General features: G+C 55.5%; 3 protein-coding genes across 3 annotated transcripts; 2 read left to right on the forward strand and 1 right to left on the reverse strand.

The window, feature by feature from the left end:
- Positions 1–1,685: 1,685 nt before the first annotated feature.
- Positions 1,686–4,835, forward strand: BOLA3 (bolA family member 3). The gene is made up of 4 exons (XM_059831553.1): positions 1,686–1,721; positions 2,890–3,013; positions 3,410–3,498; positions 4,724–4,835. Exons 1-4 carry the CDS (start codon positions 1,686–1,688, stop codon positions 4,787–4,789), a joined length of 315 nt encoding a protein of 104 aa, XP_059687536.1. The 3' UTR covers positions 4,790–4,835.
- A 159-nt stretch (positions 4,836–4,994) lies between these two features.
- MOB1A (MOB kinase activator 1A) lies at positions 4,995–13,040 on the reverse strand. Its single transcript, XM_059831356.1, has 6 exons — positions 12,984–13,040; positions 9,665–9,831; positions 8,588–8,681; positions 6,617–6,750; positions 6,349–6,512; positions 4,995–5,710 (listed from the first exon to the last, which is right to left on the reverse strand). The coding sequence occupies exons 1-6, from the start codon at positions 12,995–12,997 to the stop codon at positions 5,633–5,635; spliced, it is 651 nt and encodes a 216-aa protein (XP_059687339.1). The 5' UTR covers positions 12,998–13,040; the 3' UTR covers positions 4,995–5,632.
- A 3,557-nt stretch (positions 13,041–16,597) lies between these two features.
- On the forward strand, positions 16,598–24,151 carry MTHFD2 (methylenetetrahydrofolate dehydrogenase (NADP+ dependent) 2, methenyltetrahydrofolate cyclohydrolase). The gene is made up of 8 exons (XM_059831585.1): positions 16,598–16,683; positions 19,285–19,469; positions 20,362–20,484; positions 20,969–21,121; positions 21,206–21,313; positions 21,669–21,761; positions 23,011–23,136; positions 23,960–24,151. The coding sequence occupies exons 1-8, from the start codon at positions 16,598–16,600 to the stop codon at positions 24,097–24,099; spliced, it is 1,014 nt and encodes a 337-aa protein (XP_059687568.1). The 3' UTR covers positions 24,100–24,151.
- Positions 24,152–26,971: the final 2,820 nt, after the last annotated feature.

Here is a 26,971-nt window from a genome sequence, read left to right on the forward strand (position 1 = left end):
GGCTCGGGACTGTGGTTACTTGAAATGAAGTTTTTTTTCCGGGGCGGATCGAGGACCGGTAGATTTTTTCCCATGTCTCAAGGCAATAGGATTAATGTGTATTAAACTGTAGATACTTCTAGGACAGTAAATTTATGCTGATAATTTTATTTTGTATAATTTTCCCTTTTTTCTTTTTTCCCCCCTCTTTGTGGTTATTTTTTCCTCCCCTTTAACACCCTTTTCTTTTTCCCTTTTCCCTCCCCTCAGTGTTTTTTGGTAAATTTATTTTTTAGGATGCCTAAAAATTGCAAGTTTGGATCTTCCCCCCCCTTCCTTCCCCGGTTTTGGTTTTGTTTTTCGTTTTGTTGTTGGTTTTTGTTTTTGGTTGTTTGTTTTTTTGTTTTTTTGTTTTTTTTTTTTAATTTGTATTTTATTCTAAGTTACGCGCGGCCGCCCGGGCCGCGAAATGTATTATTCCTGATATCTTTAAAATATTGTGGGTGTTTTAATAAATTTTATATTTATTTTTTGCACTCAACACGTGGCCCCTGGCTGTCCGTTTCCTGCTGGGGGGGGCCCAGGATATGGGTTGGGGGGGCAGGATGGGGCCCTGGGTGTGGGGGGGCAGGATTGGGCCCAATTGCAGGGGACACACACACACACACAGTACGGGGCCCTGGGTATGGAAATGGGGGGGCAGGCTGGGGCCCAATTGGGGGGGGGGGGGGGGGATGGGGCCTAACTGGGGGGGAGGATGGGGCCCTGGGTGTGGGGTGGGGGGGCAGGATGGGGCCCTGAGTGTGGGATGGGGGGGCAGGATGGGGCCCAATTGGGGGGGGGGACATTACGGGGCCCTGGGTATGGAAAGGGGGGGGCAGGATGGGGCCCAATTGGGGGGGGGGGCAGGATGGGGCCCCTCTTGGGGTGTGTATGTGTTAGGATGGGGCCCTGGGTATGGGAATGGGGGGGGGGGGGGCAGGATGGGGCCTAACTGGGGGGGGGGAGGATGGGGCCCAATTGGGGGGGGCAGGATGGGGCCCTGGGTGTGGGGTGGGGGGGCAGGATGGGGCCCAATCGTGGGGGGGGCAGGATGGGGCCCAATTGGGGGGGGGGGCAGGATGGGGCCCTGGGTGTGGGATGGGGGGGCAGGATGGGGCCCAATTGGAGGGGGGGGCAGGATGGGGCCCTGGGTGTGGGATGGGGGGGGCAGGATGGGGCCCAATTTGGGGGGGGGGGCGACAGTACGGGGCCCTGGGTATGGAAATGGGGGCGGATGATGGGGTGCAATCGGGGGGGGGGCAGGATGGGGCCCCTCTTGGGGGGTGTATGTGTTAGGATGGGGCCCTGGGTATGGGAATGGGGGGGGGGGGGGGGCAGGATGGGGCCCTGTCTGGGGGGTGGGGGTGGAGGGTGGGGCCCTGTGTTGAATGGGGGGGCGGAGGATGAGGCCCTTTCGGGGGGGGGGAGGGGTCATGTCAGGTTGGACACCCCACCCCCACCCCCCTCCCCGGGAGTGAGTGTCGGGCCTAGTCCGAGGGCCAAGGTCCTCCGACCCGCCAGGGGACGCGGCGGCGCAGAGCCGCCCTCTCCCTCCCCTCCCTCCCCTCCCCGCCCCCGCGCTGCGAAGCACGCGGTGATTGGCTGGGCGGCGGGTGACCCCGGGGCGTGGCCTCGTGTCCGGCAGCGGGCGCGCGCGGCCCAGTATGGCCGCCGCGGCGGGGCTGCTGTGCCGCGGGCCGGTGCGTGTCCTCTGTCTGTCCGTGTCCGTCTGTCTGTCCCTCCCTCCCTCTGTGCCCCCCCTCCCCCACCCGCTCCCAGACCAGGGGTAGGGGGCGGGGGCGCTTTGTCTCCCTCTGTGTCCCGTTCCCCTCCCCCGTAACGGTACCGGTAAGTGCGGCCTGTGCCTCCTCACGGTAAGTGTCCCCGGTGACGGGGGAGCTGCCCTCCGCCCTCACGGTGAGAGAGGGGGGGAGGGAGGGAGAGGGGGAGGGTGGGTGGGTGGGTGGGGGGGTATGTGGGTGTGTGTGTGGGGGGGGTGGGGGGTGTGTGTGTCTCTGTCTCTGTGTCTCTGTGACTGAGAGTGTGTGTGTGTGTGTGTGTGTGAGGCCGCACCTCGAATGCTGCGTTCGGTTTTGGGCCCCTCACTCCAAGAAGGACATTGAGGTGCTGGAGCGTGTCCAGAGAAGGGTGACAGAGCTGGTGAGGGGTCTGGAGCACAAGTCTGATGGGGAGCAGCTGAGGGAGCTGGGGGTGTTCAGTCTGGAGAAGAGGAGGTGAGGGGAGACCTCATCGCTCTCTGCAACTGCCTGAAAGGGGGTTGTGGGGAGGGGGGTGTTGGTCTCTTCTCCCAAGTGACGAGTGACAGGACAAGAGGAAATGGCCTCAAGTTGCGCCAGGGGAGGTTCAGGCTGGATATTAGGGAAAATTCCTTTCCTGAGAGGGTGGTGAAGCGCTGGCAGAGGCTGCCCAGGGAGGTGGTGGAGTCACCATCCCTGGAGGTGTTCCAGGACCGTGTGGACGTGGCACTGCGGGACATGGTTTAGTGGCCGTGGTGGGGTTGGGGTGGTGGTTGGGCTGGATGATCCCACAGGGCTTTTCCAACCATAGTGATTCTGTGTGTCTGTGTGTCTCTGTGTGTGTGTCTATGTGAGCCTCCCCCCCTCATCTACCTCCCGGTCCTCCCCTCCCGCGCCTTCCCCACTGCCGGTGAGGGCAGCCTCCCCCCTCCCACCCCCTGTGCTGGTGAAGGCAGATTCTCCCACCCCGGTGCCCCCCCACACCCCGTGCCAGTGAAAGCCCCCCCACCTGCTGAGCCCCCAGCCCAGATGAGGTGGTGTGGGGGGGTTCCCCCGTGGGGGGTCACCTCCCCCAGCAGGGTTTCTCAGTGCTGTTTTTTGCCCCCCACAGCTCTTCCTGCGCCGTGGCACCTGGCGAAGCTTCACCTCGCAGACGGATGGGGAGGCCCGAGTGACCCGGGTGCTGCGGGAGAAGTTCCCCCGGGCTTCCGCCATCAGAGTTGTGGATATATCAGGTACAGAAAAGAAAAAACCACCTCTTTATTTTCCTCCCCACCCCAACCCACCCCTGCGCTTCATGAGGGAGGAGGCATTGTGGGATGTAGCTTGATGGACATGGTGCTGTGTGGTGTTGGGTGGGTTGGTTTTTGGTGTGTTGTGCCTTGTTGTTGTTGTGTGGTGGTTGGCTTGCGTGGGTGGTTTGGTTTTTCTGGGTTTTTTTTTTGGTGTTTTTTTTTTTTTTCCAGGTTGGACTTGATGATCTTACAGGTCTTTTCCAACCGTAGTGATTCTGTGATTCTGTGATTCTGAGTCCATCCGTGGGGACCCCCCCCCAAACAGCTCAGGAATGTGGGGTGCACAAAGGACCCTGATCTTTGCTCCAGCATTTGCCGCCGCTTTTATTTTTCTAGGGGGCTGCGGCGCCATGTACGAAATTCACATCGAGTCGGAGGACTTCAGAGAGAAGCGAACTGTGCAGCAGCACCAGATGGTTAACCAGGTGAGGGGGGGCCGCAGCCTGGCCGGCAGCGATCGCGCTGGGGCACCACACCCGTGGGGTGCTGCACGCGTGTGTGCAAGTGAGCGCACACGGCGCTTACAGCTGGGCACTCCGCGTGTGCATGGCACGTAGAGCTTGCGCTGCACGTGCGGCACCGGGAGCTGAGCGCGCGGCCTGCAGCGCTTCGTAGTCAGGCACTGCGGGTGTGGGGTTGCGCACAGCATTTAGTCGGGTGCGCTGACAGTGGGTATGTATGCAGCGCTCTGCATGCACACGTGGCGCCTGGCTGAAGCACTGCAGGTAGCATGCTCTGCTCCCGGTGCCGCACACGCAGCGCAGGTATTAAGCGCTGTGCAGACACACAGGGCGAGCGTCTGAGCAGTGTAGCTCTTCCTTCCCAGTAAAAACCAGTGCAGCCGTGTGTGTGGGCTGTGCACGGGCGCAGTCAGTGTGCTGAACTCAGCGCTGCATGCACACACGCAGCACCAAACGGAGATGTGCTGTGAGCAGAGCGCCCTGCTCACATGCTGCACACGCAGTGCGAAGATTAAGTGCTGTGCCCGCACCCAGCGCCTTTCCCCTGACTAAATAGCGTAGCCTGCCGGCCCTGCCTTCCCTGCTTCCCACCACTACATAGCGTTGCGCTCCCTTCATTCCTAATAATAGAGCGCAGCCGTGTGTTTATCCCTACGCACTCTGCCTCTGCTCACAGCACTTCCCCCACAGGCGTAACAATGGGCTGTGTACGTGTGCACACCCGCTGTGCACACCAAACTCATACACTGTGCAAGTACAAAGCACTGCGCCTGCAGACAGCACGAGGGCCTTAACAGCGTAGCCTTTCCCTTTTTCCCCCCCAATAATAAACGACGTAGCCCTTGGTTTCTAACAGGCACTGTAGCTGCACGTGTAGCACTTAAAGCTGGGCACCGTGCACGTACCCGGCGTGCTGATGGCACATGTGCACACCCAGTCTGTTGGAGCACTGAGCTGAGGTGCCAAGTTCACGCACAGTGCCATAATACTCAGGCGGTGCAGCGCTAAATAGCATAGCTGTGTGTGTGCATGTGCACCATGAGCATGTTTGGGCCACGTAGCTGCGTGCAGCAGAGGCACAGCCGCTGGTGCCAGGCGCAAGCACCCACCCAGCCACGGCTTTGCTCTTCGTGCTGCGGCTCAGAGCCCAGGCCCTCGGCGTCTCAGCACTGGTGCTTGTCTGTTGCAGGCACTGAGCGAGGAGATCAAGAGCATGCACGGACTGCGCATCTTCACCTCCACCCCCAAACCGTGACGCTTGGCCCCTCAATAAAGATGCGCCCGCAGGGCTCCGCGCTGAGGATGAGGAGGCTGGGGGCTGCCTCTGTTATCTGAAATTTCCCTGTGTTTTCAATTAAAGCTTGGGGGGGGCTGTATCTGGGGCAGGGGGGCTGCAAGGAGGGGGGCAGAAGAAGAGACACCCCCTCTTCTGAAAGAAGAGCAGGAAGGAGAAACTTTATTATTGCCTTGCCACACAGTAGGGTCCCTCCCTCACCCCCCCACCATGCTGGAAACACCGGAGAGCTGCTCTTCCAGCCCAGGGCCAGACTCCCCTCAGGCCAGGCACTTCTTTTCCTCCCCCCACAAGGCTGCTGCCGCTGCTGAAGGGGAGCTTAAGGCTCTAAGTGCACCTCATCCAAAAAAAAAGCACTTAAAAAAAAAAAATAAGCTGAACCGCTCTGCTGTTGCTCAGGGGAAGCACACTCTGGGCTGCTCACAGGCCGAGCGCTGTGTCCGTGGGGGCCAGAGGGAAAAACTGCCTCCGGGAGTAGAAAGCAGCCGTGCAGCACTTGAACTTCACCCCATGCCTGCGGGAAACAAAACCTGCTCCGAGTCCCGAGTCCCATCCTCAACCAGACGGCGGTTTGAGCACACAGCCTAGAAAACCAAGTGGACTAGATGGGGCAAGTCACCACAGGGCAGCCAACAACTGTTAAAACAACACAGGCTGCGGCCACACAGTAGAAGCGATGCTTGGCCTCCGAGACCGATGCCACTCGGAACACTGTCTGGCCTCTTGGGGCTTGAAGGCGAAGCGTAGAAGTGGCTGGCGTACAAAGCGGAAAGGAGTGGCCGAAAGGGTCCTCCCAGGGAAAGTTTATCTGTCCTTGGAGCCCAGCTTCTCAATCAGTTCCTGCAGAGGAGCCAACTCCCGCCTGTCGATCAAGTTGAATTCCTGGCAGGGAAAAAAAAAAGAACAGAAAAAGTAAAGGCACCACTCAAAGAGCTGCTGGAAAACACATCCGGCTGCCGTACGCATGCTGGGAACTCGCCGTGTCAACGCATGCCGGCGACGTGAGAGAAGCACCAAACAGGAATTACTGCAGCAGCCGCCTCTCCCATTTCTCTGTGGAGAAATTTAAGCATTTCAAGACAACAAAGCTTTTTTTGCTGTGTCGTCGAGAAGTATCATGCTGCTCTGCAGGATGAGTCGCAGAACAGGCTGTTAAAATACAGGCAAGGAAGAAAAAAGGTGCCACTGCTATTTCTGAGTCGATTCTTCAGCTACAAAACGCCCAAGTTCTCCTCTGAGCCTGGTTTGTTTTGCTGCAGGCTGATAGCCAATACCTGAGGGAAATTCAAGCATTTACAGCTAACTCTGCTGTAACAACCTGCAAAAAAACCCCAACAACCCCACCACAGCTGCACGGTTCGCATGGTACGGAGGGTGGGAGCTGAGCGTATCTTCCAGCGCACACCACGGCTGTAGATCTTCAAATAGCAAGGAGGCGCTTAAAATCCTGCTCCCTCTAAAAGCAAACGGGGAACAAGAAATCCCAGAGGCAGGCGACCAGCCACTGCTTCACAACTCACCTGCACAAAGAAGATAAAGTGCTTGAAGGAGGTGTTGAGGTGGGCCTCCTCCTGCAGCCGCATGACGGAGTCGAAGTGCTGGTGGTAGATGTGGGCGTACACGCGGAACAGCCGCTTCAGGATTGTCTTGGCCACCGACATGAAGTTCTTGGGAAAAGGGACGCCTGAAATGCACCGACACACATGGGTAAGTCCTTCGGTTCGGTCAGAAGTACCAAAGCGAGACGTTCCGGCAGCGTCTTGGTCCCGTACGTGCAGCCCTGCTTACCGATCTTTGAAGGGAAGAGCGTTTCGTCATCCAGCTGGTCCTGCACCCACGTCATCAAGTAATCGATGTACTTTGGAGCTGAGCACTTGATCGGCTTCTTTATGTTGGTGCCGTCCGCCCAGTGGTACTCGTACCTGTGGGGAGAGGGAAGCAAAATAAATTCGTTGCTCTGAGAGGAAAAATTGTGTTTTCAGGCCCCACTGTTTCCTCCTTGTCTCAGTAAGAAGCAACGCTGCAACGCTTCAACAGAGTCAGAGTTAACACCTTCGTCCCAACCGCTGCAGCGACTGCCCTCGGGGTTTGACCCTCAAAAGCGAACTTCAGCTTTGTGGCAACCTCCTCTAACATCAACAGTTCCTTAAAATGAGACAAAAAAAAGGCCAAAAGGGGAAGTGTCGGGCCCATTGGAATTAATTCACCTACAGCCTTCAGGCACCCTCCAGGAATTTGGCACTCCCTCTTCCCTCACACAAGACGGCTGACTTCCCTGAGACACAGTCCCTGGGGCCGCACATTAGCCAAAGGCTTTTGGAAGCCACTGTGTCAAATCGACATGTGTGCTTATCAATCCCGCAGCTCCTCCGAACTGGGGCAGATGTTGACTCTAATACTACGAGACAACACAACCCGCTTTCTCTGCAATCTTTTGCAAAATCCTTCAAAAGCAGGGGGGGAAAAACCCCACGTTTTGACTGTCGCCTCTTGACCAACGACAAGTGAAAACAAACGGTGCCATTTAAACAGGAAGTTGTTACAGGAAATGTCCCCAAATATAGAAACAGGAACTTGCTATCTAGATACTTCTGGGTAGAAAAGCGGAGCAGGGTTTTACACGGCACCCTACAAACACTGCCCACCAGCCAGCCTCCCCGCTGCTACCCCGAAAAACAAAGGGCCTCATGCAACCTTACAAACAAGATACCCTGCTGTAGCTTCACCTCGACGAAATACACAAGTGCAGAACCAACACATACCCCATGGGTGTTCACACCTCCTAAAAACAACGAGGCACCCTAAATACACCTTCGCTATTTCTTTTCCACATTCCACAGTGCCCCGACCTTCTCCTACAAAGCAGTTACGCTACCTCAGCTAGCTAAACACACCTCCTGAAAACCACCGCCCGTGCTTCTCGCCCCATGATAAGCCCCAGCACGAATCAAGGAACAACAGCCCCTAAAACTGCCTCAGGACAACACACACTTCGTGCCCTTTCACAGCCTGCGCCAGGATAAGCATATTTCAGGCCAGGCTGGTTCGACGGGGCAGGCGATACCAGCCTCGACGCGGCGTAAGGATCAGTAGGACCCAAAAGACACTTTGCCATTCCCTACTGCACGTACCAGTCTCTATAAGCTTGAGGTTCCCTTCCCAGCTTTAACTCTCCACAACACCGACGGTGTCGGGCTGCCCTCTCCTCCCTGCACGGCCATCGCACACACCGTACAGAAACCTGACCTGAGTGTTCGTCTGCCCCGTGCTGGCAGCAGCATCTTGAGAATCGCTCGTGCTCAGAAAAAACACGCTATGGCCTCTCAAGAGCACCAGCTCCGTGGGATGGCACATCGAGAGGTTACTGGAAGGCTTTGACAGCAAGATCAGACGCTTCCAGTCAAGTTAAATCGCCTGTTTTCCATAAAACAAACCATTTCAACACATCTTTTCAGCCTCCAAACAACACAGGGACCCAGTCGACAAGGGGAAAAGAGATCCCCACACATGCTTCCCCTAGATAGATATTCAACACGCCAGAAAAATCGACGGCTACCGATGCCACGCAACCTCCCTAACAGATGGCATGGCTTCACGCATGGGTAAATGACACTGGGGTAGCACAATACTGTGGCTCGACCTGATCTGGACACATCCCATCCTCTTTTTAGCTTCTTCCTATGCACACTTGAGCAACCTGCACACCCGCCTACTTCCCCACATTTAAATTGAGGTTGTAGACGGCAGTAAACTTTTTACCTTGGTCCTGCCGACATGACCGGACAGCTCGCCTCCGTGCAGAACTCCGTAATGGTCCCGTACAGCATGTTGATTTGGTTGAAGAAATCCACCGCTGGAAAGGAAACACATCAAGTTTACTCAAAAGTGCAAACACAAAGCGGACCGGAGCACCAGTTCGCTCTCGTTCAGCTGAGACAGCCTCCGAGGACCGCTGTCACGAGCTGTCAGCGAGAACAAACATTCCCCTTCCGTACGACGTAATGCAGCCAATGACTTCGAGACATGCTGACCATCTAGGAATTTGAATCGCTCTGTCAATTTTTCACCCTCTGACTACTGCCCCTAGCCAATTTGTAAGGCATGAAGCACTACTTCACTTTCTGTACCTTGGAAATGAGTGCTTTAGGTTCCAGCCACCTTTAAAAAAGTGACAGTACCTCAAAAACCTGATTTATTTTGATAATACAGGAGACCTTCCTTAGGGTGAACACCTGTGGCCTGACTTACTGTTTTCTGTTGCTGACAACTACTTCCTTCTCCTCTAACCTCCAAAGAGACAAAGTTCAAGGCCAGGGAGAACAACTGCTAAAAGCAAAATAACTTTGTAATATTTGGCTTTTTAAACTATGCACACAGCAATAATAAAATGAAAATAGAAAACAAAAAAGAAACTCCACAAATTTAGAGTACAGTGGAGAATATGGTTCCACTTTTTCCCTGGACTGTTCGCCGCCACCATTTTTGCAGCCGACAACACCAACTTTATAATTCCAAATATCACTACTCGAGGCTTACTCCCCAGTGCAAAAATAACCATTCACCAACCTAATCACCTTTGCAAGTCTGAACTCAAAAAACCCCAAAACCACAGTGGTGCGCGTTTGTTTCTCGCTTTTTGCACGCTTCCGGAGCTGCTGTCGGCACGTCACGCCGCTTACTTTCCTTTTATCCCAACTCGGTTACCTAAACGGAGCATGCCTGGCATAGGAATTTCATTTGGGGAAGTTCTAGGTTCTTTTAAGGATAAAAACCCAGATTTTTGGTTTTCCCACTCCACCTCCCTACTCGGGCAGATCCCTCTTTCATAGGGCTTACTGTTAACGGCGATCCACTCATTAAGGTCCTCTCCCTCGGGCAACATAACCGCTTGTCTAAGGTTACCACTCCCCAGAGTTGCTTCTGCATGTTTCAAGAGTTCATACTGATGGGAGCCTTCGGGAATGTTCTTCTTGGGTTTGAAGGTTTTCGAAGATCGACTCCCACTGACAATAGAGAAAACATTTCCAATTAGTCCTTTAACAGTTTTCCTTTCCCAGAAACATTTCCCATATTATCCCTTGCCATCCGGCACTCTTAACCGGGGTGACACCTGCCCTTCCCCAATTCCCCTGCCATTGGGGCAAACAGATCCTACGTGCAAACCAAAGCGTTTCTGACTGTGTCACAAAAAAGCCGCCCGCACGCTTCCCTCTTTCACCTGCCCTTTTTAAAAATCACAAACATTCAGTGCAAAGGCCCAAAGACTCATCAAGCAACAGTTGCTTTTGATTACGGGAAGAAAAGCCCACGTAACTCTGCTGGGGAACGAAACAACCTGCCGACTGCCACTAGGTCAGTTTGACAGCGGCAAGTATTAGACACTCAGCGCTCAAACGCACTGTAGGAAACAGCTTGCTAAAAATAGCTACTTAATAGACTCCAGCCCTGAAACAAAAATCGCCACCGTCATCGTAATCTTCCCTTGCTGTGTCGCACCGACAGCTGTGCTGAGCGGCCGAGCCATCGCACAACTCCTCACCAAACTCCTCCCGTCCCTCCAATGGGGCCGGCAGCACTGCAGCCTCTCCCCGAACAGCCAGCGCTGCCAAAAACTGGATGAATTTCGATACCTCTCAACCACGAAACCTTAACTTTCAGACCCTGCCAGCTCTCTGCTTCCAAGCGAGGGTGACGCAAACAACAGGACGGCCAGGGCCAAAGCACAGCTCGGGGGAAATGGGCTTCTCTGGCGCGTGCCTCTTGGCATCACCGGCATCCTGCTCCCGTTGCACACAACCGGACGCATTCGGTCAGCACGTGCCTCATGGCAGCTTCCTGCTGCAACCTTACGGCTTTGCATACTCTGTTTACGTGCAATGCTCATTGCGGAAATAAAAGACCTTTAGATCCAGCTTGGTCTTAAACCAAGCCGCTGCTTCCTGCTACAGCTGAAACGCAAGCCCAGCATGTTGCTGACCCTAAGCAGAGGGTCCCAAATGGCAGACCCACCCTAGGAAGAGGTTCCCCAGCCCCTTCTTGCACAACAAAACACCTCCAATCCTCATCCTCAGCACCTACCAGGCCTTAACAGCCAGAAGCCCTCTCATGCTTTACAAGCCCTCACATCTACAACACAGGTATGCAACAGCCCACCCCCTATAGCTCATTAAAGATGCATTTTTTACACCACATGCCTGTATGTCTACCAAATTAACAGCATTCCCCCTGCCATCAGGCCTGCCCCACCTCACAGGAGGGCGGCCCCTCACAGGAGCACCAGCCAGCAGCAAAAGCCAACACCTTTTGCACTGCATCAGCGTTTGCCCACAGATGCAAGGTAAGGCCCACCCAAAGCCTACCCAGGTGGAAGCCCCACACCCATGGGACAAGGGCTTCCTCTTTTCTGCCTCACCGCACATCCCCAAAGCCCCCTCCCCACTCCCGGGGTCTCCCACTAAGGCAGAGCATCCCTGCAGACACCCCCAACCCCTCGGGACCTCCCCCAATTCCCCTAGAAGACCAGCCCCTCAAATTCTCCCCACCTAGGAGGGATTAATCCTCACAAGACAACCCCTCCCCAGAACCTTGCCCCTAAGACTGCCCTCCAAAAGGTTTCCCATCCCCTCATACACCCCCCCAAAGCCTCCGCCCACCCACCCCACACCCCTCCATGGCGCTCACCCAACATGGGCACTCCCTGGGGTGCCTGCCGTCCAGGGCCACCCCACTCCCGCTGCCAGCCCCCCTCCACATCCCGGCCTGGGACCTTATCCCTGCAAGGCACCCTCTCTCCCCCTGCCTTCCTCCAAGGCTTTCTCCCAAAAAAACACTACACCCCCGGGGCTTCCTCCACAGCACTGCACTCCTCCCCGTATCCTCCTCCCAAAGTCTTCCTCACCCCCTCCTCACACATCCCCCCGGAGCCTCTTTTCAAAGCCTTCCCCCCTCCAGACACACCCAGGGCCCCCCCAAAGCCCTCCGGGCCTCTGCCCAAAGCCACCCAGAGCTTCCCCCTAAAACTTCCCTGAAGAGCCCTCCCATGCCTCACCACAAGGCCTTGCTCAGCTGCTGGGCACCGCTGGGGCCTCCCACCCCCAAAAGCCTTCCCGGAGGCCCAGGACTTCCCTCAGGACCCCACCACACCCCCTCCCCACAAGGTCCCCCTCAGCACCCCCCGCCCCGGGAACCCCCCAGGGTCTCCCCAAAGGCCTTCCTCCCTCCCGAAGCCCCTCACAGACCCCCTTCCCCACCGAAGCCTCTCACAGAGCCCCTCCCCAAAGGCCTTCCTCCCCCTGAAGCCCCTCACAGACCCCCTTCCCCACCAAAGCCTCTCACAGAGCCCCTCCCCAAAGGCCTTCCTCCCCCCCGAAGCCCTTCACAGAGCCCCTTCCCCACCGAAGCCTCTCACAGAGCCCCTCCCCAAAGGCCTTCCTCCCCCCGAAGCCCCTCACAGACCCCCTTCCCCACCGAAGCCTCTCACAGAGCCCCTCCCCAAAGGCCTTCCTCCCCCTGAAGCCCCTCACAGAGCCCCTTCCCCACCAAAGCCTCTCACAGAGCCCCTCCCCAAAGGCCTTCCTCCCCCCGAAGCCCTTCACAGACCCCCTTCCCCACCAAAGCCTCTCACAGAGCCCCTCCCCAAAGGCCTTCCTCCCCCCCGAAGCCCTTCACAGAGCCCCTTCCCCACCGAAGCCTCTCACAGAGCCCCTCCCCAAAGGCCTTCCTCCCCCCTGAAGCCCCTCACAGAGCCCCTTCCCCACCGAAGCCTCTCACAGAGCCCCTCCCCAAAGGCCTTCCTCCCCCTGAAGCCCCTCACAGACCCCCTTCCCCACCGAAGCCTCTCACAGAGCCCCTCCCCAAAGGCCTTCCTCCCCCTGAAGCCCCTCACAGACCCCCTTCCCCACCAAAGCCTCTCACAGAGCCCCTCCCCAAAGGCCTTCCTCCCCCTGAAGCCCCTCACAGACCCCCTTCCCCACCAAAGCCTCTCACAGAGCCCCTCCCCAAAGGCCTTCCTCCCCCCCGAAGCCCCTCACAGAGCCCCTTCCCCCCCGAAGCCCCTCACAGAGCCCCTCCCCAAAGGCCTTCCTCCCCTCCGAAGCCCTTCACGGCCACCCCCGCTCCCTCGGGGACCCCCCCAAGGCACCCCCCGGGCACTCACAAGAGGAAGCTCATGGCGAGCGGAGCCGGGGCGAGGCGCTGGGCGGAGGGGAAAGCGGCGCCGGCGGCTGCTCGCGCGCGGCCCCAGCTCCTCGCGGGCGGAGCCCGCCCCGCCCCGCCCCAACTCTCGCGAGAACTCAGACGGGGGAGGGGCCTCACGGGAGGGGGCGGGGCCTCGCGCCGCGCCATCACCATGGCAACAGCCCCTGGGCCGAGGTCCACGGAGGCCTGGGCCGGTCTCGGCCCCCCCATGGGCCTGGGGACCCCCACGGGGCTCAGCACCCCCAGACCCCCCTCCCCATGGGCCTGGGGACCCCCACGGGGCTCAGCACCCCCAGACCCCCCTCCCCATGGGCCTGGGGACCCCCACGGGGCTCAGCACCCCCAGACCCCCCTCCCCATGGGCCTGGGGACCCCCACGGGGCTGAGCACCCCCAGACCCCCCTCCCCATGGGCCTGGGGACCCCCACGGGGCTGAGCACCCCCAGACCCCCCTCCCCATGGGCCTGGGGACCCCCACGGGGCTCAGCACCCCCAGACCCCCCTCCCCATGGGCCTGGGGACCCCCACGGGGCTGAGCACCCCCAGACCCCCCTCCCCATGGGCCTGGGGACCCCCACGGGGCTCAGCACCCCCAGACCCCCCTCCCCATGGGCCTGGGGACCCCCACGGGGCTCAGCACCCCCTAACACCCCTCCCCATGGGCCTGGGGACCCCCACGGGGCTCAGCACCCCCTAACACCCCTCCCCAGGGGCCTGGGCAGCCCCCACGGGGCTCAGCACCCCCTGAGCCCCCTCCCCATGGGCCTGGGGACCCCCACGGGGCTCAGCACCCCCTGAGCCCCCTCCCCATGGGCCTGGGCAGCCCCCACGGGGCTCAGCACCCCCTGAGCCCCCTCCCCATGGGCCTGGGCAGCCCCCACGGGGCTCAGCACCCCCTGAGCCCCCCCCCCAGGGGCCTGGGCACCCTCAAAGACCCTCCCCATGGGCATGGGCACCCCCCCACCATGGACCTTCCTCCCTCTGGGCCCCCCTCAACTCACAGGCGCTTCCCCACCACCCACCATCTTATTTCAGCACCTCCTTTTCAGCATTGGACCAGGCCAGACCCGTACGCCCCATCCAGCCCTCACAGGCCAACTTCACAGGTTGAAATTCCCCCAAAACATCCTAAAGCTTGTCCAGTCCTTTTCCCAGGGTTGATTTCTGCAGATTTTCACCCTTTTTTTGCAGCTATGCGACTCCTCCAGCCCTTGTTTTAGCAAGGAGTCGCTGTTATTGACCTTTTAAAACCAGGCAGTGACCGTAGTTACTCTAAACAAGTTAAAAACCAAAATAAACACCGTGAGATTATTTTAGCTCGTGGCCAGGCCGCCTCCTGCAGCTCCCACAAGTGGCACGGTGTGGAGCCGGCTCCGCTGGGGCAAGTCACAGGGACTGTGGCCGGTGATCCTCGGTATTTATTGGATGCTCAGGGAGACATAAAAACCTCCCCAAACTTTCCGAGCACCTCAGTGACCTTAGGATAAACCTCCAAGGCTGCTTTTCACAGCTCAGGGGGCACGCAGGGTAAAGCTAAGGAAAATAAACATGCAGGGAACGGCTAAACTCGCTCAGCATGCGTTCCCAAGGATTTACAGACTCTCCTTTTACCTCTTCTCCATGGAGGTTTCTTGCTCCCTTCCACACAATTCCGGGGAGTATCATTCACACCCATCCTGATCCGGTGCTGTGGGCCGGTGGACGCCACACGGGATCTGTTAAAAAATAAATTAATGGTATTTAGGTCTGCATAAAAGCATTTCATTTTTCCCCCCGTGGAAAGCGTGGCCAGAAATAGCGGAGAATGACACAAACGGTGAGTAAGGGCTCCCTCTCACCGTCGATGGATGCTGACGGATGGCCGCCCCGTGCCTGCTGGCCTGTGGGATCCGGATTCCTGGCCCGCTGCACCGGGATTGCTCGGAGCTGGGACAACCCGGAGCTGGGAGCGCCCAGCTCGCCCCCAGGTTTTGGGATGCTCGAGGAGGGGTGGGACAATACCAGCGACCTCCTACAGTGAAAATCTCCCCTACTTTTTAGCAGCTGAACTGCCCGTCCTGGTGTGCGTACCCTTAGTCCCTAAACCAAACCTAACCCTAATCCTAATCTCAATCTTAGTCCAATTTTAGACATACTCACGGTCCTGTATTTAACTTCATCCTAATCCCAGGCTCAAGCCTAGCCCTGGCCCCAATCCCATCCCCAGCCCTCACCCCAATTCCATATTCAGCCCTAACCCCAATCCCAGCCCCAATCCCAGCCCCAATCCCAGCCCTAATCCCAATCCCAGCCCTAACCCCAATCCCAGCCCCTTCCCCAGTCCTAACTCCAATCCCAGCCCTAACCCCAATCCTAACCCTAACCCCAATCCCAGCCCCAATCCCAGCCCTAACCCCAATCCCAGCCCCAATCCCAATCCCAGCCCTAACCCCAATCCCAGCCCCAATCCCAATCCCAGCCCTAACCCCAATCCCAGCCCCAATCCCAGCCCTAACCCCAATCCCAGCCCCTTCCCCAGCCCTAACCCCAATCCCAACCCTAACCCCAATCCCAGCCCCAATCCCAGCCCTAACCCCAATCCCAGCCCTAACCCCAATCCCAGCCCCAATCCCAGCCCTAACCCCAATCCCAGCCCTAACCCCAATCCCAACCCTAACCCCAATCCCAGCCCCAATCCCAGCCCTAACCCCAATCCCAGCCCTAACCCCAACCCCAACCCTAACCCCAATTCCAGCCCCAATCCCAGCCCTAACCCCAATCCCAACCCTAACCCCAATCCCAGCCCTAACCCCAATCCCAGCCCCAATCCCAGCCCTAACCCCAATCCCAGCCCCAATCCCAATCCCAGCCCTAACCCCAATCCCAGCCCCAATCCCAGCCCTAACCCCAATCCCAGCCCTAACCCCAATCCCAGCCCCAATCCCAATCCCAGCCCTAACCCCAATCCCAGCCCCTTCCCCAGTCCTAACACCAATCCCAGCCCTAACCCCAATCCCAACCCTAACCCCAATCCCAATCCCAGCCCCTTCCCCAGCCCCGTTCTCCCTCTCAGCCCTAATCCCATCCTAACCCCAACCCAAATCCCAGCCCTAATCCCGACCTCAATCCCAACCCTGACCCCTGACCTCTGACCTAACCTCAGGCTCAGCCCTAGACCCAGCCCTGACCCCGCCCCCGGCCCCGCCCCACGTCTTACGCAACCCGCAGCCCCTCTTGCAGCCCCTCTTACCCCCCTGGCCCCAGCCAATGAGCGCCGCCGTGCCCAATTAGGGAGGCGAAGCCCCGCCCTTATCTACCAATCACACTCCCCTTCTCCTTCCACCCTCCCCACCCCCTTTCCCCAGCGCCTCTCTTTCTACCCCAATCGCAGCCGGGGAGCGCCCGCTCCGTCCCGCCCCCTCCCTCTCCGCCGCCATTCAACTCTCCCCTCCGCGCCGCTCGCCGCGGCGATTGGCTCCCGCCGGCCTCGCGGAGGGGCGGGGCCGGACCCTCCGCGCTATATAAGGTAGCGGCGTGCGCGGAGGGGAGCGCTGTAGCCTCCCGCTGTGTGCCCGCCATCGCCCCGCCGCTGCTATGGCAACCGCGCTCTGCCCGCTCCGCACCCTCGGCCGCGCCGCGCTGCGCCCCCGCGGCCGCCGCCTCCACCTCAGCGCGACCAGGTACGGCCCGGCCGGTCCGGGCGGGGGGTGGATGTGGTGGGAAAGCGGGGCCCGCCCGCTTCCTCAGCCCCATCCCGGCCCAGGGCGGGCTGAGGAGGGGGAGGCCCGGCCCGGCCCCCCCCCTCACCCACCCACCGGGCCGGGGTAGGCCCGGCCCTCCGCTGCCGGTACCGGGAATGAATGAGGCGGGCCCCCAGCGGCCGCCCCGGGCGGTGCAGGCTGATGAAATCCCGCTCCCACCTTGCATGGTGTGTGCCGGGCTCCCCCCCTCTCCCCGGGCAGGGGGGGCACCGGCTCTGCCGGGCCCTCCCCGCACCCCCAGAGGGGCCTCCGGGGCCGCAAGCCCCGGGCTCACCCCGGGTTTAAGCGCTGTGAGTGACCCCCGAGCATCCCGCCCGTGGCTCAGGCCGTGCACAACTGACTTTCCCCTTCCATTTCTGCACAATCCCCGGTGGATTTTGCTTTAATGCACCGAAACAGCCCCTGAGGGAGCTGCTGCTGCTCGGGTGCCTTGGTTTCACTGCCGTTCCCTACTCTAAACAGGGCTCCAAGCTCTTATTTTGGCTTCCCTGTAGCTCCCAGGGGGGCTTGCTGGTGGTTGCCCCCATCCCCTGGGAGCCCAGGCTGGGCACCCCAGTCTCAGGCTTACGTAAGGGGAAGATTCGGGTAGCTTCGTGGCATGAGGTGACTCTGATTTAATGAATTCTTCTTTCCCTAGCTTGCCAGGCACTCGTAATAATTCCTTTTACATCTGAGTGGATGTACAGTAGCTTAGTGTGGGTTTAGCTCTGAAGCTAAAGTAAGAAGTAGAGGGCCAGTGGGCTGAGCTGGTCTGGGATGGGTTTTTACTGGTTATTGCTAAATGGGTTTGACTGGGGTGATTTCTGTTAGGGATTAATTAGGACACTTAATTCCCAGTAAATGGGGAAAACTAGGTATTTGAGTAGGTCAGGGATTAAGAAAGCACAAAAGATCCTCAGCATCTCTAAGTATTTAGGCAAATGGCTTTCCTACCTGGAATGGTACCTTGGGGCTGCCCTGTGCAGGCGTGGGTCTGGAGCTGCTCTCGTGGTGGCTTTTCCCGGTGGCAGCTGTCCCCAGAGCTCCAGGATCAGGATTGTACCTAGAGAAGGTCAGAAAAGAGCAGTGTTAGACTTAACATGGGATCTGGTGGGAGATGGTCTGCACACCAGGCAGCTGATGGATTTTTGAGGAGAAACTGCAGCGATTCAGCATGCTCCCATCGGATGGTGAGGGTTGGAAAAACTGTGCTTGGTGCTGTTGGGCTTTCTCCCCTGGATCAGTTATCTCCTGGATTCCTCTGGCGAGTTGACTAGCTTGTGGAGTTGTGATGCATGTTGCCTGGCCATAGCTTCAGAAATGGGCTGGTCCTTGCGATTTGGGAAGGCACCATAAATGACAGTAACGCTGCGAGGAGCATCTTTGCCTGCTCTGGCTTAGAGGTAGGAATAATTGGGCAAGTAAGGTGCTCATCCTGAGGCTTTGCAGCAAAGCAAGACTTAAATGCTGTAGTGAGGTCTAAAGTGGAGCTTGTGAAGATGAATCCTCTCACAGAGGGATTAGTGAATGAGAATGACGTTTGAATAAGAGTTACAGTGATAACCTGAAGAAAAAACCCAAGTGTGAGCAGTGTGGACAGCCTGTTGTGCACGGGGGCTGGCAGCCGTGGTCTCCCAGCTAGCTGTAGGTCAAGCCAGCCTTTCTATATACTGCAGGGTGTCCAGTTGCCTGGAATGCATTTGGCAGTGACTAGATATCCCCGTTACCGATTTAGACCAGAAAAGTACGTGAGGAGCTGTTTTGACGTGGTTTGAACGGGCGAATGTCCCTTCTACTCCAGCTAGACGTTGGAGTCTGTCAGAGGGTGTGAAACTGCGTACCCCCAGTCCAGCTTTAACCGCCTGAAGATACGACTGTAGCGGTGGCAGCAATTACTTGAGCAGGGGAGGGCATGAGGTTGGCTTGTGCAAGGTGTGTGCTGCACAAGGTGGGCCGATGGTCTTGCCGAGGAGTCTGTGGGGGACGAGGATCTCCAGGAGCAGCACTCGGTACGGAAGCACGGCACGCTGCCTCCCGTGCTGCGTCCAATGAGCCAGAATTACTTGATAGACCTCTTTGGTGGTGGAAGCTCCACTTAAGTGGAGTGCGTTCTGCTTTATGTAAGTCCTTTGTAGTGAAGCTGTCATGCCTTTGAAAGCAATGGGTGACTGGCTTTCTAAAAATGGAAGCTAATAGTATCTTAGCTTGAAACACGTGCCAGGCAAACGATACACGCGGACTCTTGGCCTTGCCGAGAAGAGTAGCACGTATGCTTTCTCAGGCTGCATAATAAGTTGGTCCCTCTCAGTTTTGTTTGCTGATCTTGGCTTTGGGCAGTAAAGCTGTAAATGAAGACTGAAATATGCTGCTTCACATGATGTGGAGTAAAAGCGCAATAGGCTTGTGCGGAGCTTGAGTGAAAGAGCCTTTTCTGCCCTGGCTTGCAGTTAGAATCCATTTTACCTGGTCTGTGTTGCAGAGAGCTTGGATTTGATGGTCCTAATGATGCTGACTGCTTTGGTAATGCTTTCTCTGTTGCAGAAATGATGCAGTTGTGATCTCTGGAAGGAAGCTGGCCCGGCAGATCAGACAGGAAGCCCGTCACGAGGTTGAGCAGTGGGTGGCGGCTGGAAACAAGAGACCTCACCTCAGCGTTGTTCTCGTCGGTGAAAATCCAGCGAGTCACTCCTACGTACTGAACAAAACCAAAGCGGCTGCTGACGTCGGTATGTCTTGTGCTCTCTTCTGAGAAAGTGGAGCAAGTGATTGTTTTATCTTGCTTTAGTTGGGAGTACTCTACACTGGAGGCTGGGGAAGGCTTTTTGGGGTGTATCTATCTGGTAGCTTTTCACCTCGGCTGCATGGCAGTCCACGTCTGCCCCAGCATTTGCTGTGACTTTTGGCTGCCTTCATTGTTGTACTGGAGTGTAGTTAATAAACACAGTTCACGTGTGCATTGTGGTGTTTGAATCCTTTAGGGCAACATCAAGCTCTAGTTTGGATCTGCAGTCTTCTTGGGGCTGTATAAAGCACAGACAGGGCTCTGACTTACACTCTTTCCTCAGCTGCCTGAGATGCAATCATCCCTCAGCAGCCCTGCTACCCTGTGATGACTTCTAATCTTGCAAGCTGAGGTCCTGCTTGGTCTTCAGCCAAGTATGCTTCTGGAGAAAATGTGCTGAAAGGGGCTAGGGAACAATAAATGGTTTAATTTCTCCTCGAGTTCTGTCCTGCTGAAGCCTTCTTTGGAGCTGAGACCTTTAGGCTAAACATCCCCTTCTTACTGTGTCAAGAGAGACCACAGGATGTGCGGTTGCACCTTCATCGTAGCACATTTTGGTTAGGGAGGGCTTGGAGAAACCTGTGCTCGGTGGGTCTCTGCTTTCAGATAGTCTTTCCAGGGTCATCAGACTGATACTAATGGTCCTTAACCATAACTTGCAAGACTTGTGAAGGTCTCCAGCCTGGGAGGTGCTTGTTACACAAAGCATATGGTCCTTGGTGTGTGCCTATCAGATTTGGTACAGCAATGAAACAGGGCAGCTTAAACCCACATGGATTAAGAAAATTGCTCTTCTGCTTGTGTACGCTAACGGGGCGCTTTCAATGATTGCGCAGGAATCAGCAGCGAAACCATCCTCAGGCCGGCTTCTATTACTGAAGAGGAGTTATTGGATTTGATCAGCAAACTCAATAATGATGCTAATGTGGATGGCCTGTTAGTACAGCTGCCTTTACCTGGTGAGTAGCCAGGTTTCCATCTCTTTTTTTTTTACATAAAGCTTTTAAAGGCTTGTATGTGCCAAAGGAGGAGTAGCAGCGCAGGGGCTATCCTGTGACACGAGAAGTGGCACCCTGCCATGATGCAGCTTAAAGAAATTGATGCATTACTGCATCATGCAGCTGCCTGTAGGAGTTAAGTTGCTGGGGGGGTCAAACATCTATTCTTGTGTGGGGAGTATCAGCTTCCAGAGCTGGAAGCTTGAACTTGGTTGTGATGCTGAGGCTGCCTAAAAATACCCTGTCAGCATTGGCAATGCTGTAGTCCCAAAGTGGTTCCCGTCCCCTTCTGCTGGGAGCCGTTGGCCTTGAGCTTGCTGGGAGTCTTGGGTAGCTTCAAGCTTCCAGACTCGGAAGGGGCTGGTGCAGCAGGTCAGGGCTCTGGCTGACTGCAAAGAGCAGGTTTTTGGCTGATCCTGGGATTAAGCTTTTTGTTCTCTTCCAGAACATATTGATGAGCGCAAGATTTGCAACGCTGTGACTCCAGACAAAGATGTTGATGGCTTTCATGTGATAAACGTGGGGCGCATGTGCCTTGACCAGTACTCCATGCTGCCAGCTACGCCATGGGGGGTGTGGGAGATCATTAAGAGAACTGGTAAGCTGCTGCTGCAGTATTTATCTGCTGTCTGGCATAACTCCAGCTTGTGCTTGTTTTAAGACTCCATCTTGTCCTCTGCAGGCATCCCAACGCTGGGGAAGAACGTGGTGGTGGCTGGCAGGTCGAAGAACGTGGGTATGCCCATCGCCATGTTGCTGCATACGGATGGCAGGCACGAGCGCCCGGGAGGTAGGAGCTTGGTGGCCTCGGAGCCTGTGCGCTAGGCAGCTGTGGAAGGAAACCTCTGCCTGTTGCATCACCCTCTTCAGGCTCCTAAACCAGTCCCAGGAGCACCTTAGGGCTGTGGTCAAGGCTGAGGAGTTAACTCTGCACATAGTCAGTCTTGTAACATTTTGGAGCCTTTTTCAGTGACTTCTTGTCCTCTTCCATACCAGATCCCTCCCTCTGACTTTGTAGGCTGTTCCCTGGGGTTTGTCATCAGGCTCTGATGCTCCTGATAAATGGGTGGTCTTGAAGGGGAAAACTTAAAGAAGTGGCTGGGTTTGGGTAGTATGTGTGAATTAAAAAGCTCCCACTCTTGCAGGCGATGCCACAGTCACAATATCCCACCGCTACACTCCCAAGGAGCAGCTGAAGCAACACACAATCCGTGCTGATATTGTGGTAGCGGCAGCAGGTAAGACCCAACTCTCGGAGCACAGGCAAGGTGCAGAGAGCATGCTGCACTGCAGCTTGCGTGGTGTTTCTGATGAGAATCCTCGCTTGCAGGAGACAATCCTGTTGTTATTGAATGTCCTGGGACCTCCCTATCTGAAGCAGCTCTCTCTGGCAGTGTAGGGAGGGTCTGGTGCTCTCATGGCTGTCGGCAGCTGCCCTAGGCGAGGGCTAGGACAGCGAGTGAGGGGCTGTTTGAGCCAGCCAGTTAATCCTGTGATTAAGCCTAGGAGCCACATGCTTGATCTTGCTAGCAGAGTTGTTCGTAGCTCCGCCTTTGAGATGTAAAATAACATCTGGCAAGAGGGCTTGGTATGCCAGTGAGCACCTGATCAGATCTAGAGAACAGCCATAGACAGGCTCTGCTATACATGCAGGCAATTCTCTATGTGAGGAGGAGAAAAAAAATACCATATAGCATCTGCTTACCTAGAGACAGTCAAAATGCTGAGGGACAGCTGCAGTGCCATCTTCAGAGCACAAGGAATCACTTGGAGGTGTGTGCTTCTCCAGGCTGTACCCTTGGCATGGAGTTAGTTCATCAGCAGAGGAGTTGAGCTGATTCGGGGTGTCTGTTTGGCAGCAGAAGCTGGGTGTGAACCTGTGGGGAGGGAGGAGAGAAAATGAGGCAGTATCTGGCAGAGCCAGACAAACGCACCCCACCCTGAAAGCGCAGCTTAGCTGCAAGCTGCTGCTCCCCACCCCTCTCTCCCTGTCACGTTGGGTTTTATAGCCCCTGGGTGAAGCCAGTGCCTCTGCCAAGCGGGGTTGCGGTGGTCTCAGACACCGCTCCAGCTTGCTGACTTCGTGCAGGTGCAAAACTGTTGCTGGAGCTGCATGAACAAGCACAGCCACAGAGTTCACATGCAAGCTTTAAGGTTTCAACTTGGAGAGGATTCTTTGGTCCCAGCTGCTTTGCCAGACCTCTTTCTGGGGGTGGATTCCAGTTCTGAGGTTATCAGTAAACCACTCAAATTCCTGGTTGAGCTGAACATCAAGGAGTAGTGCTGGATTGTGCAACTGTGGGGAGATTTGCATTTCATAGAATGATAGAATTATTTAGGTTGGAAAAGACCCTTAAGATTACTGAGTCCAATAGTTTTGCAAGGCAGGAAGACCCAGGTGGGTCAAAACAAAACACAAAGATGAGGTGAGGGGGAGCAGGGGGCTGTTCAGCACCACCATGAGTGTGCGGTTCTGTTTTCTTGCAGGCATACCCAACCTGATCACAGCTGATATGATCAAAGAAGGAGCTGCGGTTATTGATGTGGGGATAACGAGAGTGCAAGATCCTGTCACTGCCAAATCAAGGCTGGTTGGTGATGTTGATTTTGAAGGTATGGAGCGCTCTGCAGCTGGTTCCTTGAGCATTAAACATCAAGGGTGCTGGGAAGGGGAGGAGAAGGTCCTGGTTCATGTGACTGAGCAGATGCAGACTGATGCTTATGTTCTGTTGCTTGGTGCATCCAGTGTTGTACATATGCAAGGGTGCAGCTCTCCTGTAATACGCCATGGGAAAGCTGTATGCTGCAAGGCAGAGGAGACTCATCTGGAGCCTAAGCAGATAGGTTGCTTTGCCTCTACTCCAATTCATCACTCATACTCCTGCTTTTAAGTAAAAACATGCAGAACTTACCTTCTGGCTTGCTATTCACTGGCCTTGCTCACCACTTAACTGCAACGGTGTGAACCTGGGGGGAGGAAGGAGAGAAAATGGGCTGTTGTGATGAGCTCTGCACCTCTGGGTGCCTGACAAAAGATGCTGGAACCTCCTCCTGGAAGAGAGAGAGGGTGAACATTCAGACTCTTAGTACTTTATTGTGGCCACCCTCAAGGGCACATGTGAAGCCCACATCTAGTCTTGGACTTGACATTTCTGTGCTGTAAGTCCAGCTATTAGACCTTGCTTTTTGCTTTTCCCCAGCTTGGGCTCTGCGGTTAAGCTTGCTCAGCAGCGGGGATGGACAGACTATGGTGTGCTCTGCCCTGCCCTGGGTAACAGATGGGAAGAGTCCTCCTTGAGAAACTCTTTTCCTTACCTGGCAGTCTTGAAGGAATTGGAGCAATGTTAGACTGGTTACAGCTTCACACTGGCCAGCCAGCTTGATAAGTGTTGCTGCTCTTGACTTGCACGCTAAGCTCTAGCTTTCCTTCCTGCAGGCGTGAAGAAGAAAGCCAGCTACATCACTCCGGTCCCTGGGGGAGTTGGGCCCATGACAGTTGCCATGCTGATGAAGAACACCATCATTGCTGCCAAGAAGCTGTTGAAACCCAAAGAGCTGGAAGCATTAACTGCTTAACGTGGGACTCCCTTCAGCACTGAAAAACGACATTCCGAACTGACTCCTGAACAGGCCGATAGAAAATGCAATATTTTTATTTATTGTATTGGAAGTGGAATTTCCTATTCTGAGGTCATAGATATTTATTGGAAGCTGAAGCATACACATGTTAGTTGTACTAAGGTGTAAGCATCTACACTCCTGGCCTACTCAAGCTAGCAAAGCTGCTTTATGTTTAAGCTAGCTATTCTAGGAAGCCAGCCCTGTTCCTGCAGGGACTAGGCAGCGGTCAGGATCCTGGTGTGCCGCTCTCTTGGGAGCTCGGTGTGGCGTTAGCAAGCCCGTGGGAGGCAGAGCGCTGCTCCACGGTGCAAAAGCAATGGCCTTCATGGTTCTGTTCTCGCAAATGCTCGGTCTGCCCGGACTGCTCATGTTTGACTCACGCTGAAGCCTTCTAAGCAATGCTGGATGTTTAGTTTGAGTTAAGCTCTTCTGTAGAAGAAGGGTTTTTTTGGGGAAAAAAAAGCCATATGTCTGTTCTCAGCCTGTGTGGGGCCCTGGGCAGTGGCAGATCTGTTGTAATGTGTTCTTCTTATGTGCAGCTAAGCTGGGTTTTTTTGCTGTTTGGATGGTGACTTTTTTAAAAGCCTTTTTTCTAACCAAAGAACAATGGGGTGGGAGCTCTTTGTGTCTACACTGGGCACACAGGAGCTTTCCTGGACTGTAAAGTGTACCAGTACTTAGTGAATAATGCAGGCTAATTCTAAATAAAGTAGGAGAAGGAAGAAAAACCCTACTTTTGTCCTAGAATTATTACTAAGCAGATTTTTTACTTCTCCCAGAAAAGGAGAGCTGCCCTAATAATAGCTTATTAAAGCACTTGTGCTGTGAGCTCCCTTTTGTCCCTGCAGAGCAGGGTTAGGTCTGGCTTTTCCCCTGAGTTTAGCTAAGACACAACTGCTACATGCAGCTTAGACATAAGCAGGTCTTACTTTCATGCCTGAACAAAACCTGCTGAGCTTCCTGACTCTGTTTCCTACGTACATGTCCATGACAGTATAAACTTAGTCCTCTAATGAGTTTATTTGCAAGCTCTAATTATCCATGGAACATTAACCTTACCTGGGCTTGCAATGCCTCGGGCAGAGCAGAAAGACTTACATGTGGTATTGTTCGTGGGCAGTGAGGTGAGTTTCAGACTCCTTCCTCTTCATGTATTCCCTGGAAAGACTGATCCCACCTTTCTGGGAGCAGGAAAGGTTTGTTGTGATGTGAGCCAGCACTAACCCTGCATTCATGGTGCTCTCCTGGAGTGGAGAGTGCTTATAAAAACACTCGAGGGGTGAAGGCAAGCTGAGGTTCAAGGACTCTGCACCAGAAACACACTAAGAGCTGAGACTCATTGAAATGAGGTTTATTGGGTTGTATCACTGATAAATACAAAATGGCTAAAGTGGTACTGTAATGGAGGTGGCAAATCTGAGACGCTCCACTGTTTTCATATACAAAAAGTATAAACCATGTGAGAACCTTGCAAAAGGGACAAATTTAGTCAAAACAAGCTGGATGCTTGAGTGGCTTCAGCTCTGCTCTATGAAACATCTACCAGAGTCCACAAAACCTTCCTGGGGGCGTTGGGTAGTAGAGCTGATGTACTGGATAAAGCAAATTCACCTGTTTGATTAAAATCGGAAGCCTACCTGTACCACGCTTCAGCTACCACACAGGAGACTGGTACAAAATGCTACAAAATAGACACGATGCGTTCAAGTTCTTAACATCAAGCTACGTGGCTCTCACTTAAGTGGTGACAGGAATAATACCGTGTTATTTATCTCCCCACGTTTCCCCGGGAGGTATACTTGAACCAGAAAAAATGGCTATAAATAGGAAACTGCATTCAAGTCTTTCTGTTGGACTCGACTATTTACAGAGAAATGGGATCTGTCCCACGCAAAGGTTCAGACCAGTTGCAATATTTAACTGGTGTCCCAGGAAACCCCTGTACAGGTGGTATAAATATCAGGTAGGCTGTTTCTGCTCAGGGGAAGGGTTGGGGCTCTGTGAGGCTTGAAATAGAGCAAAAAAAAAAAAAAAATCCATCTAGCAAAATGAGTAAAAGAAACAGATTTGAGAGGGTTTCTTTAGACCAGTGTTTCTAAACCATGGCTGGACTTTTAGCCTGCGGAAGGAAAAAAAACCCTTTAAAAGCCTCGTCACTGCCCTGGCGCTGCTGGAAAAAAAGGTGGTGAGAGCTGGGCAGAGCCAAACCGAGCTCGGTGCCCCTACCATCTCCCTTCCCTTCCTTTCCTGGAGGACTCAAAGGCAGCCGCGGGTGGGAAGAGCCCTTTGCGGAGCCGAAACACCAATGGAGACCAAGCGGGGAGCTGCTGGATGCCAGCCTGGAAGCGTGGGTAGGTAGGTGGCAGGGGACACGCTCTCCCCTCCCTGTTATGAGCCGCTTGCTGTTAAACCACGTGTGAATAACCAGGAGCAAGGAGCTAAAGTGGGTGCAAAGCCCCTCGCACAGGGGCAGAGCAGGCTCCTCCAGCGAGATAACGGCTCGGGCACGTCTCGCTCCCATCCGGAGGGAGAGATAGGGCTGTTACCAACCCCGGGGCCAGGGTGGCCCTGGGAGAGCTGCGGGTGAGGACACAGGGACGGGCGACCAAATGGCTTTGCTGCAGCAACCATTCCTGTTTGCCAGTAGAAACCGTGCTCCGCTGCCCGCGGAAACCATTCCCGATTCCCTGCTCTGCTTGGCGGCTGTTGCCCTTAAACCAGAGCTGCCGCTCCTCCTTCCCTTCCTGGGGCATCGCTCCAGGCCACCGGCTCCTTTACAATCCTGCCTTGCCTCCTCGTCCCCACCTACACATCCACCCCGGGGCGA

Source organism: Gavia stellata, chromosome 31, assembly GCF_030936135.1.
Source record: "Gavia stellata isolate bGavSte3 chromosome 31, bGavSte3.hap2, whole genome shotgun sequence".
Lineage (NCBI taxonomy): Eukaryota > Metazoa > Chordata > Aves > Gaviiformes > Gaviidae > Gavia > Gavia stellata.

Coding starts and splice junctions, on each gene's coding strand:
- BOLA3 (XM_059831553.1), top strand. CDS start 1,686: ATGGCCGCCGCGGCGGGGCTGCTGTGCCGCGGGCCG. Junction 1,722..2,889: donor GGCTGCTGTGCCGCGGGCCG/GTGCGTGTCCTC, acceptor TGCCCCCCACAG/CTCTTCCTGCGCCGTGGCAC. Junction 3,499..4,723: donor AGCACCAGATGGTTAACCAG/GTGAGGGGGGGC, acceptor TGTCTGTTGCAG/GCACTGAGCGAGGAGATCAA.
- MOB1A (XM_059831356.1), bottom strand. Junction 6,751..8,587: donor GTCATGTCGGCAGGACCAAG/GTAAAAAGTTTA, acceptor CTCTCCCCACAG/GTACGAGTACCACTGGGCGG. Junction 5,711..6,348: donor ACTTTATCTTCTTTGTGCAG/GTGAGTTGTGAA, acceptor TTTCCCTGCCAG/GAATTCAACTTGATCGACAG.
- MTHFD2 (XM_059831585.1), top strand. CDS start 16,598: ATGGCAACCGCGCTCTGCCCGCTCCGCACCCTCGGCCGCGCCGCGCTG. Junction 20,485..20,968: donor AGTACAGCTGCCTTTACCTG/GTGAGTAGCCAG, acceptor GTTCTCTTCCAG/AACATATTGATGAGCGCAAG. Junction 21,122..21,205: donor GGAGATCATTAAGAGAACTG/GTAAGCTGCTGC, acceptor TGTCCTCTGCAG/GCATCCCAACGCTGGGGAAG.